Genomic DNA, 18,660 nt, shown 5'->3' on the forward strand with positions numbered 1-18,660 from the left:
TTTTTAGAGATTAAAAGCTGAACTCCAAGCAATGGAAATCAATTACAAGCTTTTATCAGGAGAGGCTTGAGACAATCCTTCAGGGTATAGCATGTTTCTTTGAAAGTGCTAAAGAGGCCTAGAGCTGGAGGAGCAAGCCCTGTTAGGAACGACAAAGAGACACCCAGCCACGGAATCTTCGAACTACAAATGTGGAAGATGCCACTGAAGGGCAAAGTCCATGCTAAGCTGACTAGAAGCAGACAGAGAAGGAGTCTTCGGCATCCAAGGAGGTGGGTCTAGAATCGCAGGCCAGGCCCAGGCTCGAAAGACTGCTTCACTGGCTGGTGAGACTATGTCTGCCCCCCAAATGAATAATCACAGAGATGGCTGACAAAGTTTAGTTCCTCAGAATCACTGACATCCCTGCCAAGAGAGAACAATGGCTGATTGAAATTCTGATATTGGCAGGAAAGGACATGTGACAAGATGATTATGACACAGATACCTAGTGATGGCTGGCACAACCGTAAATATACCTTTAATGTATCATGCACTTCCAACCAAACATTAATTGAACAGAAGAAGAGATGGCGTTGAATGGTTGGTCGTCTCCCTGCCTTGTTGGCCAGACTATTTCCAGACCAGGGGTCGTCTCTACCCTCACCCCTTTTGTATAAGATAAAGCTTTGTTTTCTCTTAACTCTGTTGAGTTTTAGCTGAATTCAGTTATGTTAATTGGCGACAAATACTTCAACGTTGGAAGTATAGTTTGGGGGAAAGTTTGGCTTAGTTAACTGCTACACCTCACATTAGGGAATGTTGGATTTCTGGTTCCGGTTCTGGTTCTGCTTTTCCCCAGATATTCACAAGATGACACAATCCGGTTTATAGCAACATTTTTTCATCTTTACACATGACGTCAATGGGCTTAATAATAAGTTTAAGCAGGCATCGAAGCTTAACTATGCTAAAAGATTAGCCTCAATGTCCTCTTGCTTTAAGAGACACACCTGGAAAACAACTGTAATTTCTTGGTTACACCTGAGTGTACCACGCACAAAGGGGGAAGCTAACCTGCAACAAACCTTTCTGTTGATTGCCTTGACAGTCAGCGTGGACCCACTTTGTCCTTTATAATACTTACGGGTTCACACCTGGTCTGTTATCTCTGTTTATATGCCCTGACATTGACAGAGTCCTCCCTGTCCACGTTGGCCACCCACTTAATACAGATACGAATCAGAGCAATGACTGTCAGGGTGGAGGCAGGTGAATTTCAACAACTTAATGAATCCAATACCAGACACTGTTAATGGCAGACCACCACCCAGAGTAACTTCCCTCGCAGCACGAGTGAACTCACTAGGATTCTGTTATGTGTGGATGAAGTGATATCCAACAGAGAGGCAATACAGCTTCTTTTCCCCACTTGTATCCCTTTCTCCTATTTACATCACTTTTTCAAGCCCACAATGGCACAGAGTTAGGGGGGTGAGGGTAATTCCGTGCAGTCTACCTGACCATTCCCCAGGCAAGGTGCACTAAAGGAGGGGCCTTGTAACAGACAGAGTGGGTAGAAGTCTAATTGCCTAATTTCTAGTTTGGCAGATGGGGTTACTCCTGTCCGCCGTATTCTGATTCCATTATATCCTATGGAAATCGTAATATGGCATCCGTCACGTTTGTGAAGAAGTAACCCGTCCACCAAACTCTAAATCAGGCCCTAAATTCCTTACGGCTCAAAGACAAACAATGTGCTAATAAGTTTCGAGACAAGGTTACCTCCAATTTTGACATCAATGTCAGATTAGTAGACTCCGTAGGCACCATATATGAGGCATTCATATCAGTGGCCCGGGACCAAAGTAAGGCATTGATAACAGGAGTCAAGAAAGATAAGAACAGAGAGATAGACTTCCTAGAGAAAAAACACCCAGTTAAGAGAGAATGGTATTCTTAAGTGGTTGGCAGTGATACTGAAGACCTCCAGTAGCTCAGATTGAGTGAAGCTACATTTTTGTGGCTGGTCATCCAGCACAGGCTCTATACGTGTGGGGAGAAAGTAGGCAAATTATTATATTGATTGACTAAGCGAGATTTGGAGTCTCAAGTGACCTACCCCCCCCCCCCTGAGATACTCTGAAGTTGGGTCAGGGAAACTGTCACAATTGCAGAGGCATTTGCTGATTACTGTACCTCCCGCTATGTAGCGTGGACCATTCCCACCCCTCCAAACCCCACCCCTCCAACTTCCACCCCACCCCTTGGGCACAGAGCAATCTAACCCAATTGCACCAGACCTGGTGATAGGAGACTTGGATAAGCTCCAAAGAAAATAGTTGGAGGAGCCTTTGACCTTACAAGAAATCGAGGATGCAATCACAGCCCTGAATAGAGGCAAGACACCAAACCCCAAAGGATTTCCTGTGGAGTTCTACAAGAAATATTCTTCCTTAGTGGGGCCCCTTTCTCCTGGGACTACAGGAAGAGGTGCAGAGTATGGGCATCTACTATATGATCTTCAGGGTGCCAAGACTGTGTGAGTGAGGGGTAGGATTTGCTCCTCATACCACCCGATCTTGCAGATTAACTCAGAGGCCAAGATCCTGGCTGCTAGACTTCAAAGGATCATATGGTCCCTGATCCATGCAGAACAAAATGTCTTTATGCTAGGCCGGGGGACCCTGCACTGTATAGCTGAGTGCAGACGACCATGTCCAGGGCAGCGGATCGGAAAGGATCAGTGACCCTGGTTTTGATTGATTTAGTGAAGACCTCTGGTTTAGCCTAGCTACCTTCATGTCTGAGATTTGGCAGGGCCCTGATTAGGAATGTGGTTATTCATTGATGAGCGTCTCACTTCTAAAAAATTATTAATTGGTCACTGCATAGTGTGACCACTGTACTGACTCTCTATTATACTTTTATTAGTAATATGTTCAATCATTGTTTTTTTTTTTTTAAATCACCACAAATTGGAAAGTGTTTCTTAAATCACTTGCATGTGAAACATTCATTTTAAATGATTTCAAATTGTAAAGTGTTGTGACGTCAGAATAGGCATGTGTGCGGTTACAGAAATGTAGAGACCCTGAAAAAGACAGCTTTCCACCTTTATGCGTGGAGACTGAGAAGGGCCATCCGAGCTCTCTTCGTTTACTTTTAAAGTAGTGGACATCATCCTGTCTATGCACCATCTATCTACCAAGGCTGTTTACTCTGTCAGTTGGTCATGTTTTGTTTTTTGGTGAACTGAGAAGTAAGTTGAATCATCTCCCAACTCCCAACATATTTGTTTTAAGAGTTGTGCTTTGCTGTTGGTCCTGGTAAGGTTTATGTGTTGGCTCTTTCAGCTTTTCTTTCTTGTTTAAGTCACCTATTCTGATACATTTCTTGTCATGGTTGACACTCATGTTTCCCTACTCTTTATCACGCCACAATGGGATCTTAACTTGGTGCTCTATTGATGGATTGCCCATTTGAGCTTATGCACCGTTGCCACTTGAGACCGCTCATATTTAAGAATGTCTTCTTACGATCAGCTCTGCTGTTAATGAGCTGCAGACCTTGTCTGTACCTCAATCTTTTACTTCTCTCTTCCCATGCAAGCTTGTACTTCGGAGGAGGGCAAGCTTCCAACCAAAGATGCAGTCTCTATTTCACATCAGCCAATCCATTACCTTGGCTATGTTAACTCTTCATGTATGTCCTTTTGAGTAGGAAGAGACTGCACCATTTGGAATCTGCAAAGGATTGCAGTTTTTACACGGACAGGATACAAAAATATCATCTAGTTGACCTCGGCTTTCTTAGCTTCAAGAAATACAAGGCTATGTAGAACCACACATTATCCCACTCTATCATCCATTGATCAATACTTCTACGTTCTTGCAAAGAGGGCTCTCCATGAAAACATCAGGGCCCATTCCACTTAAGGAAAGGCTGCTTCTTCGATAATATACAGGGTTGTTTCCTGTACTGGTTTGTCAGTGACATGAGCCTCGATTCACACAAATATCAGCACTACTGCCTCAGTTCTGAAATCTGAATCCATGGACATGTCTGTTGCCAGGCTTCTTGATCTGATCATTTCTTCAGGCACACTTCTTGGAGATACTGCTTTTGTATTGATTCAAGAGATTAGAAATCTCAACCCAACTAACAAACTCACATATCCGTGGCTCAAATTAACTCATAATAATGCTAAAACTGTACTCATATTCCCCTATCTTCATCCACCACTAATTCCTAGCTACTCGCCGAAAAGTGCTTTGACGCCTCGTCAGGGGTAGTAAGCACTATATATATATATATATATATATATATATATATATATATATATATATATATATATATATATATATATATATATATATATATATATATATATACTATTACAATGCAATACAATGTTTCAGATCCTAGAGCGCATTAATTCTGGGCCCCAGTTTCTGAGATATGCAGACATTGCATCATACTCCATGGACTAGAACTAGGACTAGAATTAATGGGGTAATATGCACCTAGATTCAGACAGAGAGGGATACAAGACAGTGATGCCCCTGCTCCTTACCGTGCTTGTTGTTCAGGCAATGAGGGTTGATCCAATGAGTTGCTGGGCTGTGGGTGAATCTGATGACACTCGAGACACGAGGACCAAGTTGCTTTATTTGCCGATGATCTCTTAGTTTACCTACAGTGACTAGAGTGATCCATGCCTAGATTGCTGAAAATACTTCAAAGTTATGGGGGTGCCTCTGGCCTTCAAGTTAATTGTACCAAATCATTATATGTGCTCATTTCTGGACAGACTTGGTACTTCCAGTAGAAGCAATGTTGAGTGATGCAGGAGAATACTTTACATATTTAGGCATCCATTGTACTAAAGACCTGTAATGTTGCTGGGACTTTCAACTTTTCCCCACTACAAACGCAAAGAAGGAGGAAGGTGCAGGTTTGGGCCCGCCTGCCCCCAACAATGATGGGTCGCAGGGCACTCTTCTAAAAGGGGGTTGGGGCCCCAGATCCCCACCTATATTATTAATGGGCCTCTCAACTGATAGTCATCTATGACTGGACCTTTGGCAGGGACACAACCTATAAGTTGGAATAAGACCACTTGTAGGCCTAGTATCTTGAGGGTGTCTTATAGGGCTCAGCAGTTCTCAAAGGGATACCTGAACCCAATAGGACTTTCCTGATTTGTTTGTGCACAGTTCTGAAACACTTTCAAGTGGTTCAAAATAATCACACGGGAAATGACCGTGTGGTGGAGTACATGGATCCCTTACATATAAGGCATGATGAGATCCAAATACTGGGAGCTAATTGGTATTTCAAAGGTGGGGGGGTGTATGGGAAGAGGGACACATTAAAACATATGCGCAGCTGACAGAAGCCTTCGCTGTACATAGATCTCATTTTTTCACTATCCTAACTGTAGCATGCACTCTTCTAACATGCACATCTTCTCCGGGAAGACCCTGAATGCAATCTAAACTAAACTAATGATGACCCGCTGGACAAGGAGGGCATATCACCCATATAAAGATCCCTGGTGCCAAGTTCTCCACATTCAATGTCATTATTGAGAGCTAAATGGCAGGCAGATATGGGCCCTCCTGAGGACGATGACTGGAGGGAGGTCAAGATGGCAGCTACATATCTGGCTATGCCGGCAAAATTAAAACTAATACAGTTCAAGTTCAATACAATGTACTATGATCCAACAAAACTCTAGCACTTGGATAGCAGGAGGGATCATCAATGTCTGTGGTGTCGAGAGAAACAGGCTCAACTCTTTCAAATGATAGCCCACTACTGGTCAGAAATACATAAAAGACTGATTGAGGTGACTGGATATACCCTTACAACCCATCCCTATAAGCGCAACTCTAGAGTATTGAGTATAATGGGGTGGTGATGGTGGGAACACACTGCTTGGTTGCTATGGGCCTGCTCTGGTGAAGCGGGACACTAAAAAAAAAAAAAAAAAAACACTGGATATCTGCCGGCCCTCCAAAGACTTAAAGAATGGACAGCTGTGCAGCAGCAAAACAAATACCTATAAAGCAAGGGGATTACCTTGCAAATACTATAAAATATGAGATGCTCAGTGAAATTATGGTGGCTGAGGCATGAGCATGGGGTAAATGTAGAATGCCTGATGCTCCGGAGATAATTCTGCAGTCAATTTATATTACTTGATGTGTGTTTTATGTGGCAGTGGTGTTATTTTCCTACAGTAAAACCATAAAATGAATGATTAAAAAAAAGGCTGTCTCTAAAGGTGGATGTGATGGCTAGGAATGAGGATGTTCAGCATGACAAAGGGGAGAAAACAGCAATGTTTAGGGCAGTCAAAGAGATTACATAGTAATATTGGCACAGAGATATACAGTATAATTTGAAGACAACTCTCACCAGTCACTCTGCCTGCTATGAACGGGTGGAAAAGCAAGGCAGGCCAGGACAATCTCTGCCGAGGATCCTTGGTCAGTAACCCCTGAAGAAAGCTCTGTGGAACAAAGAGAAGACTCTCAAGAAAGGGGAAATGAGCTGTAAGCAGAAAGAATAATTTAAGGAAAGGAAGACATAAAAGGAAAGGGACTGAACGGCTAAAAGGAGAGAAAAGACAGTAGAAGAACAGAAGAAGCGAAGATGGATCAGATTGAAAGTGAGAGTATGCAGATACCAATTAAATGTTAGTAGAAGAGTGGGATAAAATGAGGAAAAATGCTTAAAAGAGAGTAAAACCCATTAAAAACGGGAACGACAATAAAAGAGAAGCAAGGAAGAGGGGGAGATGACATCACATTCTAGCATGCGCAGCAGCAATTAAAACAATAATTTTTTCTCAATCTCTCTACCTTTGTTCACTCAGTACTGCATCTACAGCTCTTCACCTAGCAGTCTAACTCCTGCCACCCTTTCCATTACTCTGTCTCCTGCTCCCTAATTAACATTTGTTTCCCTCTCCAAATCAACATTTTCACATTCTCCCTTCACCTCTTACACTCATTTTCTGAAGTTTATCCCCTTCTCTCTCTCGATTGCTCATGCTCACCAAGCTCAACTACTCCCCCAGGTACCTTGAAGGGTGCACTCATGGTCTTTGGCCACTTGACAGGATCCTTGATAATAAGGCTGACAAGCTGGAAGATGCTGTTGGTGTAGAATGGGGGAGTCCCCACAGAGAGCTCATACAGGATGCAGCCCATGGACCAGAGGTCTGATGTATGGTCATAGGGCTTTTCTTCTACCAGTTCAGGAGACATGTACAACGGCGTACCCTTGATGGACGTCAAAACAAGTGTGTGGATACTCATTGAGCGAGCAAACCTGAGGGTTAAGAGACAGAAGTCATATTTTGAAGCGGCAGGAGATAGACATGTATAGCACAGTATCTTTGATGGTGGTCAGGAGCTGTGAGTTGATCTTCATTAAGCTAGCTAACTGCAGGATCAAAGGTAAGAAACTGAAAAGGCAAGACAGAAAAATCTTAAATGACATACACCTGCTCAGAGGGTAAATGCATACAGACAGGCCAACTAAGGGCAACACCTACATCTCAGGGCAGATTCCCCAAATATTTTAGCATTTCAATTTTTTATTTTTTATTTAATGCACTTCTTTATTCATGGTGTCATTTATTGGTGTCTATTTTTGCAATACACATTTAGAGTGGTTTTGAATTCATATCTGACTACTCAGCTAGTTAATTCTTCCACAGCTGAATTTAAGTGTGGTGCAGAGATAGAAGCTGTTCTCATGTGGCATCATGGACCACATGAGCAAGGGACAGCCCAAGTTAAAAAGACAATTGGATTATGTGAAAATAATCTCCTGTGTCCCTCCTACGAACAAGAGGAGGATAACCTGGCAATGGAATAAGTCAATATGAATGCAGATCTCTGTACAGATTCTGTGGCTTGTATGGTTAAGAGACAAATGCAGACAAAGTGTGCAAGGCTTTAAAAGCACATGGGAAGCTACATCCGAAGTGTTTCCTCCCAAGTGCTCTATTTGTGGTAGGGAAGTGGAGCAGCTTAGGCTAATAAAAGGGGAGTGTTAGACATATGCTGCATGCACACAGTCACTAAATGACACATATACACTCAATAAGGAGATCCACACCAATTTAAAAAAATAACATGTATTTTTATATATTTATTAGCACCAAGAATTTCGTTTTTGGGTACGTTTTTTTTTTTAAGTTAGCAGTTTTGAAGTATACAGCAAATACACTTGCATTGACTTTAATGCTGTAATATTATCCTATAGGAAAATACTGCCTACGGGTACTTGGCAACGACTTACAGGACTGTTCTTCTAGTGTTAAGGTAAGAATGGTGTCCCCACCCATAGAGCCAGACACATTCTGGACCTCGTTTTCTCAGCAGGGGACAACATAACCATCTCCCACACCTCTGAACACCATTGAACCAACCACAAGTGCATAAACTTTACCTACACAAAGAACTCCGCACAACACTACACCCTTCTGCCCCCCTGGCAGACGCAGAGGCAAAGTCACGGAAGCACAACTCACTAATGATCTCAACCACTTCCTACCACCTGACGCAGCGGACGCAAATGAAGCCGCAAGCAACCTACACCACTGGCTCTCAAAATGTGCCGACAACATAGCCCCTGTAAGGAAAACAGCAAGGAATCGACAGACCAAAACACCCAAGTGGTTTACAACAGATCTAAAGGAATCCAAGCGCTCCTGCAGATGACTGGAATGTAAATGGAGGATCAGCAAATCAACCGAACACCGCACAGCCTACAAAGACGCAGCCACCATGCACCACCAGAACATCAGAGCCACCAAAAAATCTTACAAAAGCAAAGAGCTCTTCGCCATCGTCAAAGAGTTCACAAACTCCGGGACTGACACCTCTTCCATCCCTTCCTCCCAAGACCTCTGCAACGACCTTGCCACCTTCTTTAACCATAAGATCCAGGACATCTACGAAGGCTTCAGGAACCAAATCCCACCAGCACCGCTCACCACTATGGACCTAGCACCTCACCAGACACTTAACTCCTGGACTCCCATCACTATAGAGGGCACCCAAAGACTGATGAACTCCATCCACTTGGGAGCACCCTCAGATCCATGCCCTCATTACATCCTCAACCAGGCCAGCACCACCATAGCACCGGAGCTCTGCCGAACCATCAACCGATCCTTCGAGACCCCCACATTCCCCTCTCACTGGAAGCCTTGCAGAAATCAGCCCGCTACTCAAGAAACCCACTGCCGACCCTAGGGAGCTGATGAAGAACTGACCCATCTCTCTACCCCCTTTCCCAGCCAAGGTAACGGAGAAAGACGTCAACCAGCAACTCACTGAATTCTACAAGACACACCATATCCTAGACCAATCCCAGTCTGGATTCAGAAGCAACCACAGCACTGAAACCGCACTCTTAGCAGCCACCGATGACAAAACACATCACACTGGACCGCGGAGGCATGGCCACACTCATCCTCCACGACCTCTCCACCGCATTTGACACAGTCTTCCATTCCACCCTTTGTGACAGACTGCACAACGCCGGCATCCGAGACAAAGCCCGGGATTGGATCAGGTCCTCTCTCATAGGAAGACCACAGAGGGCCAGACTACTGCCATTCACGTCACAACCCAAGGACACTTGCTGAGGATTGCCCCAAGGATCTTCACTCAGCCCGTCGCTTTACAACATCTACAAGGCCCCTGCTTGCAAAGATCACCAAACAACACGAGCTAAACATAGTCTCCTATGCCGACGACACCCAACTGATCCCCTCCCTGTCTGAGGACTCTGCTCAAGCCAAGAGGAATTTCCACAACGGGATGAGTGCAGTCGCCACCTGGATGGAGGCCAGCTGCCTCAAGCTCAACTCAGACAAGACAGAGATCCTGGTGATCAGTTCCACCCCTTCTGCCTGGAACGACTCCTGGTGGCCCACCACTCTGGATAATGCCCCATCCTCCACTGACCGTGCGCACAACCTAGGCATCATCCTGGATTCCTCTCAATTAATGATCCGCTAAGTCAACGCTGTCTCTTTGTTATGCTTTCATACCCTTTGACTCCTGCGGAAGATTTTCAAATGGATTCCCCCGGACACGAGGAAGACAGTCATCCACGCACTCCTCATTACCAAACTGGACTACAGCAACGCAGTCTATGCCGGCATCACTAGGGGATACCTCTAAGGTGCTCTCTGGGTGCATGTATTAATAAATCCATCACTGGAATCAGTGTGGGTTATTAATACTAAGTGTTTGATACCAAACACCTAGGCTTCAGTGATGCCATTATGTAGCTGAGAAACTAGTTTTGACCTGTGCTCAGTACATCCTTAAGATGGCTTCCCTATTCACTTGTAATGTCTAAGAATTGACTTAGAAACACAGGTGCATATCTGCTCATGCAGATATGCCCTCACATGTAGCATAATGCACTCTACCTTGGAGCTACAAGGCCTGCTGTAGGGGTGATTCACATATAGCCAATACAGTGTCTTTGGCATAGCACACTGTAGTGTGCTGTGCCATATTTTCAAACATGGATTGCACCATGTCACGCAAGCTGTGATGGCAGTCTGTGTGTAATTTTATTTGTGGGTCCCTTTGGGTGGCGTAAGACATGCTTCATCCCTTAGGGACTCCTCTTTAGTACCCATGCCCTAGGTATCAGGGGTACCATTTATTAGAGGCATTCAAGGGTGCTAAAGTCTACGCCAGTAGGGTTACAATTAAACTTTACTTGTTTTAGGGGAAAGAGCACTGCCACTGTGGTTTGATTAGCAGGCCTCAGTGCACCGTCAGTCGAAAATAAGCATCTAGTAGTTCTAAAAAGTGGGGGGACATCTGCAAAGATGTCCAGTTTCCTACACTTACTGGCTTCATATCCAAGGGGCACCAAGGTACACTGCAGATTCAACTCATTTATTTTATGATTAACAGCAATATTTTAAATTATGATAGCCACAAAAAAGGCGGAGGCTATCTAGGAAGCTGAATCAGAGACTGTTTGTGACCATGTGTGCACATGACCAAACTAAAGCCACATTATTCATGAGCAAGGAATGCACGGGGTAAAGAAAGCAAATTATCTGAGCACTAAGCTTCACAGGGAGGGAAGAGACGAAGGAAGTAAAATGAAAGGACAGTTTTTTGCAGAATTCATAACAGATGCTAGCCACATTCAGAAAAATCCAAAGCATGATTTATGCCCCAAAAAAAGCAACCCCTGTCATCCTGTGTAACAGATTTCAGTGGCATTAGTAGCTCTGAAGAAGGCAAAGCAGATAATGCCAGTTATGGGATTTTGGGGCATGACATGATGTATGTTTCAATGTTGCCACTCAGGTTCATGTATGTTTTTACCTGGTAATTTAGCTGGAGACTTCAGCTGCTGCTTGCGGGTTCTCATAATTACTAGGGCACTTGTAATGAGGCCCGCAGCCCCAGGAGCTACTAACTAAGTCACTTTCATCAGGGGGAATCAAAAACTCTGCCCTCACCGCGAGAGGAACTCTAAGCCACCACTCTTCTCCAGTACACTGGCTTTCCTAAGAGAACATAAGTTCAATGGAAGAACATTGACACAGAAAACGAATGAGTGTGGAGATTAGCATCAAATAAAATAAAAAAAATTAAAGAGTTTTTTGACTTGCGGGACAAACATCTATGTTCTCAGTGCTTGCTGGTTTTCAAAAGTTAGAAGAGGTACATTTGCCAGCCAGATCATATGTAGAATGCAACAAGACCCTGGTGTACAATATCCATAAATACAAGTTTGAACAGCTGTATGATTACAAAACTCACACCTTTATAGTAAGGCAGTAGAATAGAAACATACTCCTTCAGGATTCTCACACAACATTAATGGTTATTTTCAGTCCATCCTGTCTCTAGTGAGCTAGGTAAGACATCTACTCATGATAGAGATCTGCTACAGCATCTTGGTCTGTTTGTCTGAATGGGACATCTGATGGGATATTTGAAGATGTATGTCTTGGACCAGTAAGCGAGCACTATTACCGACTTGCATTGTCTAGCACGATGGACAGGGGATGTGTACTTTTTGAGCTAGATGAAGCTTAAGATACTAACTTCTAAAGCTCAAGTGGGGCAAGTCACATTGCATTATGTTGTTCTTCCTCTTTTTGCCTGGTGAAACTCTTTTAATCATCATGAGGTTTCAGCAATGCTAGTTTCTGGTCTCTTCAATGTCTTAGCTCACTGACAATCTGCTATTCACCGTTATAGAAGGAACCTTAACATGAAAGGCTTTTGAATAGTTAACACAGGGTGCCAATTCACGTTCATAACGTCTTCCTCGCAAGGACCCAGACTCTAGTCATGAGTTGAGGCTTCAGCTGCTAAGTTTCCAGTACTCAAACAAGTAAATATTATCACACAAAAATGATATGTCCCAAAATATCTGCCAGCCAAACTACAAACTGCCTAGTCAAATAAGGACCCTGTTTTTTCTCCAAATAGTTGGTAAAGTAATCAATGGTGACAGACTGGTCCAGCCACTAGTGTCTGGCTAGTATGCGGGCTAATGCAGCTGGAGCCCAACAACCAGTGAAAGAGTCAACTAATTTTAATTTCGTACAATTGGATAGCTATCTTAGGGAATGAGTTGAAACTACAAAGCAAAAAAGATACCCTATAGTTCAGGGCCAAAGATATCAGGGTGTATTGGTTGCACTCAAAGTTTTCTGAGAGTGGGCCACTAGTACTTACTAATAACACCAGTCCAATCACTTCTCCAGTTCCTACTGAGAACTGGACTTCAGGGTTAGGGCTTGACCATAAGGTTACAAGTAGATATTTCTGGAAAATGAAAGGCAATAAAGATAATCCCATTAAATCCAGAATCAGTAATTAGACTCAATGCAGGGGTGTGGAGGTGGATAAGCCTAGTTATTTTGGAAATGGGATGATGATTTATGCACGTATACTTGGTGGATCATCGACAGAGCAATTTCACCCTCTCAATGAAGACAGGTGATATAGAACCTCAGATGATTCACAAATTACATTCTTCTGTTAATCTTTTTTTGTTCTGGCCAGCAGGGTTAAAAGCACCTCAGGTCTCAGGAATGATTTCAGCCCACTGGGGCATCCTCCAATTAATTCTTTCAGTCAGCTAGGCATTGCGCAGAGGCTCCTTTGATGCAGATACGTTCTCCTGTAGGCACAGCTCCTCGTGCGCTGCCTCCACTTCTACACATGGCAACTCAGTAAGGCTTCACAGTGGCTTCCCAGATTTTTGCCTAGCCTGGGGGGGTGGGGAGAGTAGTAAGCTGGCAGATGTTGCAATAATTTTCAGAGGTCTTCTTCCTAACACTGGTGCCCAGCCACTGTCATGATCAAGACAAACTACCAAGAACTGGTTGTGTGGTCAGTACCTATACTCCTGTGGGTCCCCAGTTACAGGGACAGGACAGGCTTTAACTGGGGCAAGCCAACTGGTAGTCCCCTGCAGTAGGCAATACAAATGTTTTAAATGAGGCAAGTAATCACCCTCCATCAGATCTTCCTTGGCTCCTAGGGTGCGGAACTGACATTGCAAAGCTTGAAGACAAGCAGCATTAGATAAAAGGTAACCAAGCTGGAGATACTGGATTTTTGGTGTACCTACCCAAAGTCACAGAGCTTCACAACACCTCCCTTTCCCAGCAGGATGTTCTGGGGCTTCATGTCCCGGTGCAGGATCCTATGAGAGTGCAGATAATACAGCGCTGAGACGAGCTGACAGGCAATGTCCTGCACCTAGGGGGAGAAAAGAGGGTAAATGTGAGCAAGAGAACACTGAACAGAGGGGGTAGAGCTGGAGGAGTGGAGGGCAGGAAACCGAGGAAGGAAGTGGTTAAACGAGAGCAGGGGGACGAAGGACATGGGCAGGAGGAAGAAAGGAGATGGGTGAAAGAGATCTGAAATACAAGGAAGAGAGATAGTGGGGAAGACAGATGGAAATTAAACTGGAATTTGAAGAGAGAGCGGGTTGAGAGGGCATTAGAGCAAAAAAAAAGATAGGTTGCTGACCTGTAACAGTGGTTCAGCATTATGCTGTTTTGACTACACTTACACACACTAAATCTCTCTATTTGTGCATAAGATCTCAGAACAGTTGAATGAGTTATTCTTAGTGCTAATTCAGGTGTCTCAGTTTGGGCATGTTTTGTCTTTGTTTTGCATATACTTTAGTTGTTTTCCTCCAAGTATACTTCATTTTCTCGCTTTGTAATTTTCACACTTTATGCTCTCAATGGGGGCCTTAAACTCCTCACATTAAATTCCACACAATACAACTTCTTACCTCTTTATCTCTAGAGGGAGGACAAAATCTCTGTACAATCGTCCCTGCTCCTACCTCCATCTGGTTTCTTTCATTTATCTGTTCCCTGTTTTCATTGATTTTATAAAGCCTGAGCATATTGTTCTCCCTACACTCTCACTGGCTGCTACTTGCTTTACTCCTCTGAATCAAAATACCTGCACTTGGATATTCCACATCTCTGCTTGGTCCTCTTATTGTACATAGCACAGAAAATACAGGAGGCTGTAAACCCCCTGTTTCTTCTTTTTGCTTTTCAATCTGCTTGCATGGCAGCCATTTTAGAATACCCAAACACGGACTGACCTTCTGTTTTTAGGTCTAGCATGTCTCGCTAAACTATTGCTTGTAAAATAAAATATATTCTATATTAAACGTACATAGACACTATTTGTCAAAGCTCTTAAGCCACTGGCCTATTCAATTGTTATTCCCTCTGTGCTTCCGCCTACCACAGCATTTGCTTTATCCTCTCATAGTCTCTAACATGGAAAATGTAGGAGGCTGTAAACCTACTGCATGCCTTCTCGCCGTTTCTCCTATCCAACCTGCTAGCATTAGAACCATTTTAAAATGTGCAAACACGAATGGCCCTTCTGTTTTTAGTTGTGGCCTTTGTTACAGCATTAGCTGTATCACGTGACCAGAGTTTTTAGGTGGAAAATTACATTATTATACATACACACAGGGGCTTTTTTCAACTCCTTTAAGCCACTAGTCAATTCATTGGTTGCTCAATTCTTGCTTCCGCCTACCACAGCATACACCGTGGGGTAATGTTACAGCCCACTTCAGCCACTGGCTTCTTTGACTGTGAGTGGCAGCATTCTGCTCTTGCACAATGTGCACATTCAGATAAAATTGCCATGATTGGTGGGTCTGTGTGCCCTTTTTGTTATAAAATAACACATAATTGTTTTCGTTTACAGTTTTTATAATTTTTATCATTAGGATTTAATGCAAAATAAATGCAAACATTTTTATTGCAGGCTTCCAAAGGCCAGGCCTATTGACTTTGCCAATGTCTATTTTTGTTTGCAACCCCCTTTTATACGTGCAGTCATTAAAATCAGATGTAATATTCTGAATGCTTTTGCCTGACGTCAATGCCGCCTATACCATTTAGCCTGGGTATTTCACATCACTTTTTGAAATTTATATGCTAAGAATATTAACATGTATAATATTAATGTTTTTAATAATAAGAGAAACAGTAGCATCAATAATAATGATAATTATCATCATTACTGCAATTTGGTATTACTTTATTGAACAGCCCAATAATCTGAAATCAGAACAGTGCTAACGGTTTTCTAAATACAAAAGGGAAAAATAAAAAATGATACAGAAAGACAGCCAACGTTAAGCAACTCAAATAGAATGCGTCCCTTGAAGGCATGTGAAAATATGTGTAAACAAGCCAGCTCGCACACCTATCCAAGTGTATTGCTATTTTCTATGTTTCACTGTATATTGTACCTCTGTTCTTAGTGTCAACTGCTTTAAGAGCAAATCCACACAAAGTACTGCTGCGCAAGCTCCAGCTCAATCAAATGTATTTTTGTTTTTCCTTATAATGCTTAGGTCACCAGGTCAGATGCGGCTGGTCAGAACTCAGCACTCCCCTCCCACAACCTGGAGCAGTTAATCAGACAAAAAAACAGAGTCTGCTGTAACAGATACTCCCATCTAAAGTACAGTAACAGCTAAACTACTCTTGGACAAAACTGATATAACTATAGATCTCTTAGAATACATTTCAGCCAACTTTGCAAGTTCAATATATTTCGTAATAGAGAGGCAGTATATGATCCACATAGTCTGGAAACAGGGATGGACTTATTAAGTATAGGAGGGGGGGGAATGTGAAAGGAATGTTCTTCAAATGGCTATAAAGCTGGTATTTGCGCATAGGCGGAGAGAAGCTTTAGCAATGGTCCTAAAGCTTGCGATGGTCACATAAAACGTGATCTGGATACTTTGAACATGTGAGAGTATTGGTCTTCATTTAGGAAGCTGAGATTGCTGTGTTGCATAGAATTGTGAGGCAGTGGCTTTCTGTCCCTCTGCCACATGTGGATCTGTACCTCATCAGCCTGCTCGATTAAGATTTTGAACACAACCCACACACAGAATCCAGATGAAGCCTCGAGACCCCACACCTGATACCCCACACCTCTTGTTCCTGTCGTCCAGCCAGCATTCCTCCTCCAACCCTACCTTCAACTCAGGTCCCTGTTCCCTCACCCCCCACACCAAGCCCACAGTATTACTTGATCCTCTGGCAGGCTGCCATCATCCTCCAGGATCTGAAAGAGTTCCCCTTCTGCATAGTCTGTAACAACCACCACCTGAGGAGAAGAAAAAACTCAATCTTGTTAGAGGTGAGTGTGGAGAAAGTAGGTGATTAGGTCAAATATGGCGAACAATAAAGTTAAAGCCCATCAGTAGGTGGCACTATCAGAAATGGATAGCGGTAAAGCCATCACCTAGGTCAGCAGGGATGAAGTTACCACGTCTTTATTATAAATGTAAATTGCAGCATGCAATGAAGAAAGGGTCATGCATGAATGAACACACAGTAAATTCATGTCACATATCTGACAGTCCCACCCCTGGTTGCAAAGAGATAATTACTTAAGGAGGTGGAATTACCTGTCTCATCAGTACCACTGGACACATGAAGATGCCTATATGGGAGGAGTGATCCTGGAAGGGTGACAAAGGATTAAAGAACACTAAAGGTCCTCTTAAAAACTCTAACCTATGGGGCCTGGGTTGAATCTCTGGGTGCTTACAGATGGAATTTATAAATAGAAGAGAGAATGATAACACCAGTCAGTTTCTAAACTTCCCTGCATGTATGGGACATTAAGAGCTGCTGAATCCAGTGATGGGGTGGTCAAAGGTCAATACAGCAGGTCAGCAGTCTTGACGCACTCCATTAAGAAGATAACCTTAGAAGGGTGGGCAAAGATACAAGCTGGCATTCCCTTGAAGCGGGGATTGAAGTCTCTTAAAAGACAGGAGGGGGAATTCAGTAATATCTGGTTGTGGTATAGAGAGAGTTTCATCCCACAGTTAGGGTTGCTGACCCCAATGACAACGATAGTGGAGTTCTTGTGGAAAAAGGGGTGTGGGGAATTGCTCTCATTTAGCAGTTGTCACAGTTCACTATACGTCTGTTTTTGGTATCTATCCAATGTATGGATGATGTTATGGTGCAATAGGTTGGGATTCCCTGGGGAGTGGGTCACGTGCCTCCTTCTTCGTCTCCAAACTGTCAGTGTGTGAAGGACAAGTTTTCTGGGATGCTGTACTGTGAATAATCTTATCAGTCTCAATGTTGATATCTAGGGTAATGACTGAGTTGGTGTAGAATGGATTTTACAGGGGAAAGGAATGGCAGAAGAGGGAATATATATATTCACTTAGTAACTGTTTAAGCTTCCTGTCTTGCATACTATGTTGATATACCAGATGCGGGCCTTCTTGGTGGTGGGTAAGCATCACTGTCCAGCATGTGGTTACATTGGAATGCCCACTATGGGTAGGTAAGGCGTACCTTTGCCCTCTTGTATTCCACCACTACCCGTGTACAATGTTCATTGTTTACAATTTAGTTTGAGCTCAACAAGTACACATACACAAGATCAGAGCGAAGGTAAAGGAAGTCACGCACCTCCTTGTCTGTCTCAAAGCTGTCCAACATGCGGATGATGTTAGGGTGCTGCAAGCCCCTCATGATATCAATCTCCCTCACCAGGTTCTTCAGTTCTTTCTCCAATCGTCCGACTTTAGGGATAAACTTCAGGGCAACAACCTTAAACCCAAGATAAAGGTCAGATAAACAAAACACTCACCTTGAAACATACCAGTCACCTCTACTTATGACATTATCAATTAATGTCACAAATATCACATTTAGCTGTGAACTATCACTTTTTCAAACAGCTCAACTTTATCTAACATGCAGATACCCAAATGTTATTTGTGATAGCTCATACAATGATCTACTACTCTTAAACTGTTACCTTCAGAAACATAAGCCTACTTTACCTAGGAAAATGTATAGTATTGTTTTCACGAGCACTGAATTTTCACCCAACGGGAAAGAAAAATAATTATAAACGTATGAATCTATAGAAAATTGTTTCAGAACAGGAACAAACAATGCTGAACAAATTTCAAGTCAGAAGATATTCAGAAGATTGAGATCAGAAAATGTTTAAATAAATAATCAGGGGAAAAGCTTTTTGTGTCCAAAAAAGTCCAGGTCAAGCACGAATGGGCTTTACTACAAATTATTATCATTAATCATAT

General features: G+C 43.1%; 1 protein-coding gene across 3 annotated transcripts in view; it reads right to left on the bottom strand.

Annotated features, from left to right (window-relative positions):
- The window catches only part of STK36 (serine/threonine kinase 36), a 254,800-nt gene that overhangs the window by 226,317 nt on the left and 9,823 nt on the right, over positions 1–18,660 (bottom strand). For all 3 annotated transcript variants that reach the window (XM_069244414.1, XM_069244415.1, XM_069244417.1), the window contains exons 2-6: positions 18,020–18,160; positions 16,611–16,688; positions 13,642–13,772; positions 7,074–7,323; positions 6,406–6,499 (exon numbers count right to left, since the gene is read on the bottom strand). In XM_069244414.1, the coding sequence (XP_069100515.1) occupies positions 6,406–6,499; positions 7,074–7,323; positions 13,642–13,772; positions 16,611–16,688; positions 18,020–18,160 (694 nt within the window). The remainder of the gene's footprint in view (positions 1–6,405; positions 6,500–7,073; positions 7,324–13,641; positions 13,773–16,610; positions 16,689–18,019; positions 18,161–18,660) is intronic.

The sequence above is a fragment of the Pleurodeles waltl genome, chromosome 7 (assembly GCF_031143425.1).
Source record: "Pleurodeles waltl isolate 20211129_DDA chromosome 7, aPleWal1.hap1.20221129, whole genome shotgun sequence".
NCBI lineage: Eukaryota > Metazoa > Chordata > Amphibia > Caudata > Salamandridae > Pleurodeles > Pleurodeles waltl.